General features: G+C 38.7%; 1 protein-coding gene and 1 long non-coding RNA gene across 4 annotated transcripts in view; one reads left to right on the top strand and one right to left on the bottom strand.

Annotated features, from left to right (window-relative positions):
• LOC308582837 overlaps nucleotides 1-12,228 on the top strand; it is an 83,616-nt gene extending 71,388 nt beyond the window's left edge. The window contains exon 3 of the long non-coding RNA XR_014005907.1: nucleotides 12,105-12,228. This is a non-coding gene — a long non-coding RNA (uncharacterized lncRNA). The remainder of the gene's footprint in view (nucleotides 1-12,104) is intronic.
• LOC308582807 (utrophin-like) overlaps nucleotides 1-13,499 on the bottom strand; it is a gene marked incomplete at its 3' end in the record, with an annotated part of 196,543 nt that overhangs the window by 22,617 nt on the left and 160,427 nt on the right. For 2 of the 3 annotated variants that reach the window (XM_081186281.1, XM_081186283.1), the window contains 4 exons: nucleotides 12,201-12,358; nucleotides 11,544-11,710; nucleotides 6,915-7,026; nucleotides 393-529 (listed from right to left, as the gene is read on the bottom strand). In XM_081186281.1, the coding sequence (XP_081042407.1) occupies nucleotides 393-529; nucleotides 6,915-7,026; nucleotides 11,544-11,710; nucleotides 12,201-12,358 (574 nt within the window). Of the gene's footprint in view, nucleotides 1-388; nucleotides 530-6,914; nucleotides 7,027-11,543; nucleotides 11,711-12,200; nucleotides 12,359-13,499 lie in introns of those variants that run through there. The other variant, XM_081186282.1, reaches the window with a different exon arrangement.

Raw genomic sequence — 13,499 nt, 5'->3', positions numbered from 1 at the left:
GCATTTTCTCCTCCTTTCTCATGTTTGGAACTCAAAGACAGAAACATGCCTTCCCTCTTTTTCAATGAATGCGCTTTTGTTGTTGTTAAGGAACAGATTTTCTGGGCACAATCCAGCACAATTTAAGCACTTTTAATATTAATCATTCAAATCAACAGAACTGAAAAGTGCTTAGCTTTAGCTGCACTGAGTCATTTCATCAAAACATTTCATATTGCTTCCTTAATCAGTCATTGTAGCTGCATCTAAGTTTTAATGCACAATTCTTGCCTTAATCCATAATTCACTCTAATGTTCTTTGAATTACTGTGGCTTTAAACAAAAAAATATGTATTAATGGGAGAAAATTGTATATAAAAACCCATTGGTCTGTCTGTGTATTCAAAACTTACGTCTCCAAATTGTCACCTTCCAGAACAGTTTGCACTGGTAGGTAGCCAAGCCGTGGGTGTTTAGCAAAATATTTCTTTGACCGGAACTTGTTCTTTAGCACTTTGGTGAAATCTCGTACATCTTCTCCCGAGGTTGTCTAGAAAAAAGAAAAATACAGAGAGTGCAAATTAAATATTTTCGATTCTGCTGTCAATGACTAATACTGCCAATTGAAATAGTAAGAAAGTGTAAATGGCAATGATATTAAGAGTTGGGGCATTAAAGATGAACTTAAGCTGAACACAAAAGAATAAGAATAAATAAGTCTGGAACTAAAAAGCAATTTCTTCATTTGTTACTAGCTTTACAAGCCAGCAGTTCTTAAATTATACAGCAATTTATATACATTTTTCAATTTAATAAAGTGACTTGCAACAAATGCTAGAACTGGCAAAATGCTAAAAGCTATCCAATTATGTTCAAAAGGAAAGGTAATTTAATCACAAACATTAGAGACTATTTTAATCCTCCAAAGTACTTTATTTTTTTGTAAAACTGAGGATTTTTAGCTTGAGATTCTGTTGCTACCTCTTCTCCAGAGGTATCCAAACTAAGAAAAAAAATAAACACTGCTTGCCAATCCTCATAAGAACACAGCAGAGTAGCACAGTAAGTGGTTGTCTGTCCACATCTCTACAGTCAGAGGCTCCCAATTCAAGCCCCCCTTAGGTTTCAGTCTTAATGGCAACAAACATACAGAGCTTCTGGGAAAGAAACTTGGTTAGAAGCTGGTCAGAAGTATCAAAGGGTTTATTGAGATGACATTGCTGTAGACAAATGGAAGATGCAAAATGTATTATTATTATTATTATTATTATTATTATTATTATTATTATTTATTATTATTATTATTATTAATACCCCACCCATCTGGCTGGGTTTTCCCAGCCACTCTGGGCGGCTTTCAACAGAATATTAAAATACAATAATCTATTAAACAATAAAAGCTTCCCTAAACAGGGCTGCCTTCAGATGTCTTCTAAAAGTCTGGTAGTTGTTGTTCTCTTTGGCATCTGGTGGGAGGGCGTTCCACAGGGCGGGTGCCACTACCGAGAAGGCCCTCTGGCTGGTTCCCTGTAACTTGGCTTCTCGCAGTGAGGGAACCGGCAGAAGGCCCTCAGCACTGGACCTCAGTGTCTGGGTTGAACGATGGGAGTGGAGATGCTCCTTCAGGTATACTGGACTAAGGCCATTTACGGCTTTAAAGGTCAGCACCAACACTTTGAATTGTGCTTGGAAACGTGCTAGAAGCCAGTGTAGGTTTTTGTGTTATGTAGGTGTTATGTGGTCTCGGCTGCCGCTAGTCACCAGTCTAGCTGCCGCATTCTGGATTAGTTGTAGTTTCTGGGTCATCTTCAAAGGTAGCCCCACATAGAGCACATTGCAGTAGTCCAAGCGAGAGATAACCAGAGCATGCACCACTCTGGCGAGACAGTCCGTGGGCAGATAGGGTCTCAGCCTGCATACCAAATGGAGCTGATAAACAGCTGCCCTGGACACAAAATTGACCTGTGCCTCCATGGACAGCTGTGAGTCCAGAATGACTCCCAGGCTGCGCACCTGGTCCTTCAGGGGCACAGTTACCCCATTCAGGACCAGGGATTTCCAAAATGTTCATTAAGTACTGATTCAAAACATCTTTAACCATAAGTTTGATCATATGTACATTGATTATGTATATATTATAAATTAAATATATAATAATGTATTATATAATGTATAATTATAACAATAAGTGCAAGGGTCTCTTGGATCCAGCATTTTAAGTGGATGGACATGTGGTCTCTGTAACTCAGAAAAACTTTTATTAGTTTAGGCTAATATACCAATCATGGCTCTTTTGGGACAGATTAGCCTTAGTTAGCCATGCTCTGGTAAACTCTTACTTTTTGACAGCAAAGTGTTGCATGTGGGGCTGCCGTTATAAGCAGCCCAGAAACTTCCGCTGGTCAAAAACAGGATAGCAAGACTGTTAAGCTGGGTAGGATAATAATATCATGCCAGTGCTTTGTCATCCGTTTCTAGTCCATTTCTGGATCCAATTCACAGTGCTCTTGCATTGACCTTTAAATAGCTTCAGATCAGATTAGCTGAAGAACCACCTTTCTCCCAAATATATCTGCCCAGAGCCTAAGAACTTCATCTTGAGGCCCTTCTCAATGTGCCCCCATCTAAGGAGGTGTGGTAGATATCTGCCAAAGAGAGGGCCTTTTCAGTGGTGGCACTCATCCAGTGCCCTCTCCAGGGGGAATGGCCTATTGCCTATGCTATCGTCTTTTTGGTGCCAGGTGAATACCTTTTAAATCTTAAAATCTATTCAGTTTGGATTTTTTTTATGCTCTTGTGAGCTTGTTATATTGATGTTTGTATCTGCTTGTTTTATGGTTTTAGACATTTCCATTTTATGGTTTTATTTGTGTGTTTGTTTGATTTTAATTTCTGCTGCAAGCAAGAGAGTTGTGAAATAAATAACGTATGACTAATATGTGGGTGGCATTTCAGTCAATTGAACTTGTAGAGATAAATCCCTACCCTAATAATAGAGACATTGGTTTGCATTATAGAAAACAAAATCATCACGATGCCAATAAGCACAGAACAACAAACAATTTCTTTGTCCGTTGCTAAGGCTATTTGTGAGATATTTAGATACCTTAATTGCAGATTGTGTTTTTTTGCTGGTGGTCAAATAGCCCCCAATGAAGTTTCATCCAGTATGCAATTCCAAAACTATATAGAAAACACCTATTCCTCAGTAGCTGGGTGTTTGTTGGCCTTGTGTGGTTTTAAAATAATTCAAGATGGTTTTAAGATTGGTTGATTGGTTTTTCAGATGTTGCATGGACAAAATCCATTTCACTTTGCTTGACTTATTGCTCCATTTGTTCCTTGCCATAGTGTGAGAAGTGCTGAAGCTGACCTTTTTCCAATTCCCTAATTTCCCTTTGAGGCTTAAAACTAGAGGAGAGCTTTTTAATGCATCCCTGCCAGGGAGCACAGTCACTTCTATTGAACTTCATCATGTTGGGACAATGGAAGATTTTAATGTATGTGAGACCTTATTTAACCTAGCTTTCCCCAATGCTTGAAACTTTAACAGTATACAAACCTTTAAATAACTGTTCCCACTTGTTTGTGCTGATTTCTTTAAAGGAAATGGCAAGTCACACAAGCCACCAACTTGGATGGCTTTAAAAGAGGATTAGGCAATCTCATGGAGGATACAGCTGTCAATGGCTACTAGTCACGAGGGCTCTGTACTAGTTCTGCTCTCAGAGGCAGTATGCTTCTGAATGCCAGTTGCTGTGAACCACAAGTGGGAAGAGAGCTGCCACAGTAAGGGCCTGCTTGCAGGCTTCTCACTGACATCTGGTTGGCAATGTCTCAATATGATGATGGACGAGAATGGTCTTTGGCAGGATAGCTTTCTGTGGAGCAACCCACAGCTTTTTAAGTACTTCACTCGTAATACCATATTATTCCTACAACAGATTGATTCTTCAGAGCTCCTCTGTTTGCAGAGTTCCTCCTGCCATTTTCATTTCCTCAATAAAGATTGTCTGTCAGAGCTATTCACTAAGGAAATCCCATTTATTCACATCAAGATACAAACTGTTGACTCTGTCTGTATTATAACAATAGCTACAATTGCCGTATGGAAAAATAACCCTGTGGTGGAGTTAAAAGTTGTGGAACTCCTGAGTGAAGCACTTACTGGACTATAGGAGCAGCTGCATACTAGCCTATCCGATTTAAGTGTCTCAGTTATATGTAGTTTCCATTCTGTTTTTCTGCTCTAATTCTTGCAGCCCACAACACATAATTAGATTACCTTTATGTAGTAAGTCTGAATACAAGAAAAAGATATTGCTATTTGAACAATTGTACCAAATTTCTAGAAACTGTCATTTCAGTGAGTTGTTTGTAATATATTTAGGCTGAGAAGGATCAGATCTTACAAACTTGTGTTGCAATTTGAGGCTTTCTTGAATAATTATGTACTTAAGATAATCCAAGGATCTTTTTACCAGGCCGTCCAGATAATAGTACTTGAATGCATCTCAAAATTGATGCTTTTATCCAGCTCTTAATTCACCAGTAGAACTTTCATAATTCTTCCTAGCTGTCATGAGAAATTAAAGAGATGCCCTCTATATATTTACTGCAGTAACTGATGATCTGCTGGTAGTGGTTAGAGATGGGGAGGTTTATAGAGGCATTTTCAAACTGTCCCATACAAAGATTGGCAACTTCTTAAGTCATGTTGAATCTATGGCAATACACTTGACTTGCCAGTACAATTTTTCATTAGAATGGAAAAATATGTTTGTCCAAATAAATTTAAGCCAGTGAAAAAATAAAATGAGGAAGGTAGTAGTGATGTTGGGACATCATCTTTCAAATTCATTCTGTTAGGACCTCCTGTTGTGTGATGCTGGTATCCTGAACTTTCTGTAATTTACTGATAAAAAATAAGTCTTTAATGTGGGATTTGAGCTTGGCAACCCCTGGTCTTGGGGGTGGGGACCCTACATATTTAGAGAATGGCTCATATGTGGAATTGCAACCTGCCTGGTGGAAAAAATACCTCTCTGTGGATTTTAGTCAATATATAACATTTGATGTTTTGAGTAAGTAAATATCCATAATCACATTATGGAATAGAGGAAGGCATTGCTCAGATCTAAGGTAGCTTTGATGCTGGGTCCCATTTCTGGAACAGGATCACAATCGCATGAAAAATAGAAATACATACCCTATAATTGTTTATAAATCTTTCACAATCATGTCTGCTCCAGATAACAATACTACATTCCCTTATCAGCTGGTACAGTAATAACGTTTTCATCGCTGAAAGTGTTATCATTTTATTCTGCTGACACTGGTCTGAAGTCTATTGTGTTTGTTTTTAAATATCAAGCAGAGCAATCTAAGCGGTTCTTCAGTATTTGATAAGGTTTTTTCCCAGGTAAGTGTGCTTAGGTATTGCAGCCTGGCTCTTTCAGAACCAATTTGCAAGAAACCTGGACATGTGGCTTGGACAAGGGGAATGAAAGTAGAAGTAGGCTAAAATAGCCTGTTCATTGCAGAGATGGGGAATCTGTGCTCCTATACATGTTGATGGGTTACCACTCACACCATCCCTGACCGCTGGCCATGGTGGCTAGAACTGATGAAGGTCAAAAAACATTTGGAGGGCCACAGATATCCCATCCCTGGTATACTGCACTACATGGTAGGGTTCAACTCTTTCTGAAATAACCTGAATCTAAGACTCCTACTACATTTGAATAGTAAAGGACCCCTGGATGGCTAAGTCCAGTTGAATTTGACTATGGGGTGCTGCACTCATCTCCGCTTTCAGGCTGAGGGAGTCGACATTGCCTGCAGACAGCTTTTCTGAGTCATGTGGCCCACATGACTAAACCACTTCTGCTTCACAGAACACTGTGACGAGTACCAGAAAGCATGAAAATGCCTTTTAAAAAATTTTAGTAGAGCATGCTGGGCAGGTACCTCCTCTAGGTAGCATGTCACAATCTACATCCTCTGCATGTCACTTAGTTCACTTATATAATCCACAAAGGAGAGCTATTTTTATGATGTCTAGGTTTTTCTCAAACTCTGTTTTATTTTTGTAACTGCTTTTATCTTCAGCTTCCATTGGAAACACCCACACAATTGGCCCTGTTGACGTGGTTGAAAACCTTTAAATATCACAACTGTGACTCCATGAAAAAAGCAGTTTTCACAGTGTGATTTTGATTAGTGCTGCACTAAATTTTCATATGGCTTGGTTTTTATTTTAAAATGTGGCATTTAGGATGGGGGACACAGCTTTCATCAAAAGACAAGTCACTACTTGCAAAGAATCCAGAAAACTGTTTTATGAGCACCATAAGTAATCTCAAGCGTTGCAAAAGGAATATACTCAAGAATAGGTATCAGCATTATCTAGCATATATTCAGGGACATTTCACATTTCTTATTTTCCATGAAAACTAATTAGTATAATTTACCAAAATAGTAACAACATTAAATTATTTTTTAAAATTCTACTACTAAGAATTTTACTTTTTAAAAAAATGTAAGATCAAAGGTAAGATCATATAGATTCTATTTACAAAACATTTTTCGCCTTCATTCTCAGTTAAGAATGTACAGGGCAGCTAACAGCAAACAATAGATTGGATACTGTTCAGCAGAGTCCTAACTAGTATCTACTCAAAAGCTGATAGGTTGAATTCATGAAATTACCAAATTGGTGATGTTGTCTTTGGTGGGGGGGGGGGATATTGAGTATTTTTTATTGGGAGCTACTTTGAAAGAACCTTGGTCCTGAAACTAGTATTTTTTTAAACAGCCACATCGCTTAAACAAAATAAATGAATAAACAGGTTCCCAAAGAATGGGAGAGACAGGGAAAGTATGGTATAATCCAAGAACAATCTATTAGAAAGAGTCAGTAAATGACTACTCACTGGTATGCAGTACTCCACCATCGGGTAATGTAATTTATGACCCTTTGCTGTACGACCAGAAAAGAAACAACTCTGACAGACATCGTAGTTAAAATGCTTCAGGCTCCGATATCTGTGAATGTAATGGAAAAATAATGAAGGCTCCATTTTAAGGAAATCTTAACCACTTTGAAGCCCATCTCCATAGGCTCTGAAGCTTGAAGTAGATCTCCACACAATCTTACTGTTTGGGCTCACCATCCTAAACCTTTACCCCACTGTGTTACTATTTGCCCATCATCCTATTGTAATTATTACACATTGCAGTGTTAGCAGTACTTATATTGTGATATGTTAAGGAACCCAAATGAATGGCAGCAAGCACAGTGAACTGCATCCAGTTTTTGCTCATGCCACTCCTACTGGTGGAAAGGTAGGAAGTGATTCTCCCCATTTTCTGCTTCCCTCTGCAGTCCCCAGCAGATTAGGGTAGGGATTATGGGGGAAACCGCCTTCCAATTCTACCCCACGTTCCATTAGTAAGATTACTCTGCTAGATCAGAAGTTTTCTGCAGACAGAAGGAGCGCTTCTTATTGATGGGAAACGAAGTCTGGACCCAGTCTTGTCAACTCTATTTATTTATTTATCAAACAAGCTTTTATGCTGCTTTTCAATAATTTAATTTTCAGAGCAGTTCAGAACAATAACGACAAGTACAATCCATTAAAAGCAATAAAATGCATAAAATAAAACACAATTTAAGAAGAAGAAGAAGAATTTGGATTCGATATCCCGCTTTATCACTACCCAAAGGAGTCTCAAAGCGGCTAACATTCTCCTTTCCCTTCCTCCCCCACACAAACACTCTGTGAGGTGAGTGAGGCTGAGAGACTTCAGAGAAGTGTGACTAGCCCAAGGTCACCCAACAGCTGCATGTGGAGGAACGGGGAAGCGAACCCGGTTCACCAAATTATGAGTCCACCGCTCTTAACCACTACACTACGTTGGCAATTTAACAACCAAAAGTTCAATGGTAGCAGGATAAATCCTCAATACCTATAAGCAAACAAAGGTATTCTTTTTCAAAGATTTTACGTGGGTCTCAAAGGAAACAATTGTAAGAGTTGGGATTAAAATTTCCTCAAATCTTTGGAAATGGCCGTTATGGTTGTCCCCTCCCTGACATAAATAGTAGCTACAGGGATCCATATTTGTCTTGGGATCGTGGCACGGGTGGGTGGGTAAGGATGCCGTAGTCATTTGCCCCTCACTGGAATCCTGATCCCCCACCCAACTCTTCATTCTTTTTATTATTATTTAAAAAAACCACTCATGGAATTGCTACACATCTTAAACTGCCACAACTAGTGTAATTTTTAGGAACAGGATATTGAACTGAGTAGAATCTTGATCAAAATCAGAGGAACAGTTTTAATGAAATCTAAGTGGAAGCACTGTTTGGTGTGGCCCGTGTTTCATTATTTATTGGCTGGCACAACAAGACACAATCATATTTAAAATATTGTTACTGTTCTTATTTAGATTTATTACCTACGCACCCTTCACTTTAAGGTTACAGGGCGGGTTAAAACGGTTTAAAGCAGTTCAAAAACGTGCAACTTGCCCAAGAAGAAACATGGCCCTCTGGATTCCTTATCCCTGCTCTACATAAACAACAACTTTAACTAGACCACAGCATACTAATAACTCCTACTAATTATACATACTAATAAATGTGAAGAATCTCATGTTCGCTGTACCTTTCAGATATTAGGAAATACATAAGCTTTATCTGCTTTAAAGTTTATCTGGCTTTTAGTCTCATTTCTGTAAACAATTCTCAGTGCAGCTCACAGCATCTTAAACCAATGATTCAAAGTAAAATAAATGAAAAACAATGGGTGATAATCCGGTGTTAGTCAAACTCATAGTAGCCAAAGAGATGTGAAGACCCATTTGTGAATAACAATTTATGCTTTGCCTTTTCCTTCTTCTCATGCACATAAAGGCATATAGCCACATTATATTTCCATAACTATGTTTACCATTCCTTCCAGTAGCACCTTAAAGACCAACTAAGTTAGTTCTTGGTATGAGCTTTCGTGTGCATGCACACTTCTTCAGATCAGAAGTGTATCTGAAGAAGTGTGCATGCACACGAAAGCTCATACCAAGAACTAACTTAGTTGGTCTTTAAGGTGCTACTGGAAGGAATTTTCTTATTTTGACTATGGCAGACCAACACGGCTACCTATCTACTATGTTTACCATGTTGCTGATTCTAATGTAGGTTAAAAAAGGGAAGGAAGCACTCTTATTCTCATTTCCAAGTGCTTAAGGCGCAATCCCAATGGTCATACTCCAAGGCTCTGCCAATTAACCACTTATTTAAACAATGTATATGCCACTATTTAAAATATATATGAAGTATTTGAAAACTATGTGATTTAATATTTTAATGTACATTCTTAAGGCAAGGAGTGATCAACTGTAGGTGATTCATGCTGTGGATGAACCGCTTTATGTGATGCTGTCATCTATTGAGTAAAAATTTTGAGCTTTTATTTTGGGGGGCCCAAAGTTTTTTCCTGAACCTCTGAAATCCAAAAATACAATATGGGAACAAGTGTACAGGGTTGTGTCATCAAGAGGCAGGGAGGAGTATATGGACTCAGTGAAAGGCAACACATTTCTAAAGACTAACAACAAGTGACAGCATATAGAAAGCTGATCTACCACTACTATACAGCCGTTTGCTGAATTTCAAAATGTCTGTCAGAGACATCCAGCAATATGCAAATTTAACGTCAGAAAGTGTCAAGTGACTAAGACGAACACCTGAGAAGGAAGCATTCATTAATTGTCGCATTAATTGTAACCTGCCTTGAGAAAACAGTTTTGATAGGCAGCATATAAATGCCTATATAAATAAATAAAGTGATTGACAGCTAACACAATTAGTTCTTGACCCTTACATGTGTTTGGGTGACAAGCCTAGTACGAGATCTCATTATGGCTCGGAAATTTCCTACTGGGTTGTAACAATTACACAGTTGTGAAATCAGTGGAGAACATGTGAAGGTAAGACCTTAGGTTTCCTATTGTCACGATCAATTGAAGAATCATTTTACATATAGATGACAGAATTAGAGAAGCAAAATATACTCTTTCTCTCTAATAAATTCTGTGGAGCAGAAGATAGAACTGGAGATACACATTGCTATATATCTACATTCGTTCAACATTAAAATGGCATTTAAAGAACCTGAGGCTTTGCTTTCTTAAAAACAAACTTAGAAAGGGCTTTTTATACTTTATACTTTTTATTCTTTATACTTTTTATACTTTAGCTTGGTGTTCAGGGGCAATCTCTAATGATGTCGGTAGATGATAATAATTCTAATGAGCTACAGATATCAGAAATACCAGATTGCTCTTCTTGTAGAAGGCAGATTATATTCTTTTGTGTAACAAACATGTTAAGGCAGTCCAAGCTACAGTAGATAGATTGCCATCTAGGTTTGAGAGTGATTGCTTTAGTCAATTCTATCTAGTTTTGGAACTTTTTATAGCCAGATTTAATGCAGATGTCTGCTATTTTTGTTTTCTGATGCATGAATATATGTTTATAATTTAGAGAATTACATTTAGAGATGCTGAACCAGCTGTTTCAACATTTTATGTGGAGCCCTGTTTTTCATGACCTCCACTGTAATATCACATTGGCCATATAATTCACCTTTATGAGTAGATGCAGTAAAATTCAGCTCACTGCAGTACAAAAATTGCCACATTACTTTCTGTGCTCTCAGTGTTAGTGTTCTTTCAACTTTTCTTTCGTTCAAGGGTGAGACACCAGTGGCCTTCCAAGTATTGCTGGACTCTACCCATCACCCCTCAAAATTGACCATGTTAGCTGAGGGCAATGGGAGGTTGTAGTCACAGGTTGCCAAGCCTGCTTTAGCCCAGTCTGTTTTGCTATACCTTGCCTTCTCAAAACATAAAAAGCAACAATATATGCAACTCGGGTTCCTGCCTTAAAATGGCGGAATATTTTTTAAAAAGCAATCTGAAGATGTCTTGCACAATACAAAAGAATGAAACAGAGAAAATATGCACTCTACCAGATCTTATGTGAGAAGATTAATGGTTTTGTAGCAGCAGGTATGTAAGTAGGCTATGCGGTAGTTCAGGGCTCAGCAGCCTTTATTTGACTAGGCCACATGTGCCATTTGGGGGTCATATGTGGAGTTCGGCATGACCAGATCCAGGTTTGGTGTAGTGGTTAGAGTGTTAGACTAGCACGTGGGAGTTAAGTGTTTGAATCCTCACTTGTCCATGAAGCTCAACTGGGTGACCTTGGGCCAGTTACAGCCTCTTGGCCTGACCTACCTCACAGGGTTGTTGTGGACTGAATGATGAAGGGGAGAATCTTGTATGCCATCTGGAGAAAAAGATGGGTTACAAAATAGACAGACAGACAGATTATGTGGACATGGCCCAATCAAAAGAGGGTGGGGCCAGTTTAAAAGCACCCCTCTCCTCACAATCAGGAACCAAAGATATTTTAGATTTCAACAGTTTTTAAATGCAAGCCACCCACTTCTCTTCCTTCTCCTCTTAGCATGTAAGTGATTTATTCTGCTTACCTAAAGCCGACAATTGGGCACTCCTTGCAGATATTGCACTTCGCCTGATGCTTTGCTGTTTCTGCAGCTGCCACTCTGTGTAGAACAGGCAGCCACACCATGGACTGTGGCTCAAGATGCATCCAGTCTATGAACTGCTTTACATCGATTTCTGGCTTGTTGTTATTCTAATAAATGAAAACCAGATTAGAAAATATTTGAATGTTCTTTTTTAAACTTATCTACCCTCACATTTTTCTTCTTCTAAAAGAAACTTGGATCTTTCTCAACTGGGATCCCCAGAGCAATGATACTGTGACTAGCATTGAAGTCATCAGAGCACTCCTGCTACCAATATTCAATTAAGTAAAGATGACAATAATCAGCTTTCTGCTGCTGATGGCACACTGGGTCCGCCATCATGATTTATTTGGGTCAGAGTGACAAAACTGATTGGTTGTTTTTTTACTCCAGTTCATAGAAAAATTCCTTTAATATAATTATCTGCATGAAGCTTTAGTAGTTGTATTTACTATTATAGATCTATGACATCATCCCTCCCCATTTTTTCTTTTTAAAAAGGTGGTTTCTGTAAATTCCAGAGCTGGCCCAAACAGAAGAGTCTGAGTAAGTCAAGAGACATATTTAAATCAGCTAAAGGAAAGCTAAAGTTACTACCTGCTGAAAACAGCTGCGGACGCTGGGTTCTATATTACTGCCTCCAAAAGCAGCTACTTCACCAAGTTGTCGTGGAATCTGGATGGCATCATGAAGCAATAACCCAAGCTGCCTCTGATCACACATTTCTGTAGGCCCTGCCACTTCCTTAAAGAGATCTGGAATGCAGGCAAAGAAGGGAGGCTTTGTTTGCTTTTACATTAGCAATTTTTAGAAGTAGCAATTACAATTTCTGTGTACAGTGGTATCTAGGGTTAAGAACTTAATTTGTTCTGGAGGTCTGTTCTTAACCTGAAACTGTTCTTAACCTGAAGCACCACTTTAACTAATGGGGCCTCCCGCTGCCGCCGCGCCGCTGCTGCACAATTTCTGTTCTCATCCTGAAGCAAAGTTCTTAACCCGAGGTAATATTTCAGGGTTAGCGGAGTCTGTAACCTGAAGCGTATGTAACCCGAGGTACCACTGTATGTTCAAAATTCCTCTTGTTTTCCCCTGGTTTATTTTTGTCAATCATTGCATCAGTGAAGTTGGCATAACTTGATATAAAATATACCCCTCAATAAACTATATTGACCTGGTACTAGTCCTTATCTTAAATGTAACCTGGAAGGCATGAGTTAATATTTTGACCTAATATTTAATGTAAAGATCAGCACACTGATCTTGTGTTTCCAGCAAAGTCTAATCATCAGCTCCTGTAGGAGAGAATGAGGTTTTGTACAGATACTGGAATTTTTCCTCCAAAACACACAAGATAACTAGTTAGTCATTTAACATTAGGGTCATGCCCTTTCAACTACAAACTGGGTAGGGTACACAAAACCCATATCAAAATATCCCTCCCTTCTCTAAAAGGATACCTTGGTTCAAAATAATACTTAATCTCCCAGATGTTCAGTAGTTGGGTAGCTCAAAGTTCCACTGTGAACCTCCTATTTGCTCCTCAATGCTCATCCCTTTGCCTCACTATGGACCAAGGAATGGATGAGAGAGATGATGCCTTGGCTGGTTATTGATGGGGAGAGCGTAACTCTCAAGCAAAAGGCACAGACCTTGATCCACTAATATTGTAACTGCTGTCTGAAAGCAGCATCTACACTTTCATTTCAGGTAATAAACCAATCTTTCTTTTTTGCTGTTGTATGAACTTGGGGCATAAGATTAAAGGTAAACACGTTTTATAGTGAGTGCACGTTTCAACAAAATAAGCCAAACCTCTTAGGAGTGTGAATAGGAATACATGTAAGTACTAAACATACACATGGGTTCATATGCACACCTCTTAACACAACCAGGATG

The sequence above is a fragment of the Podarcis bocagei genome (genome assembly GCF_964188305.1).
Source record: "Podarcis bocagei genome assembly, chromosome: 3".
NCBI lineage: Eukaryota > Metazoa > Chordata > Lepidosauria > Squamata > Lacertidae > Podarcis > Podarcis bocagei.
Note: the sequence above shows the minus strand (reverse complement) of the source record. Positions and strands in the feature narration are given on the sequence as shown.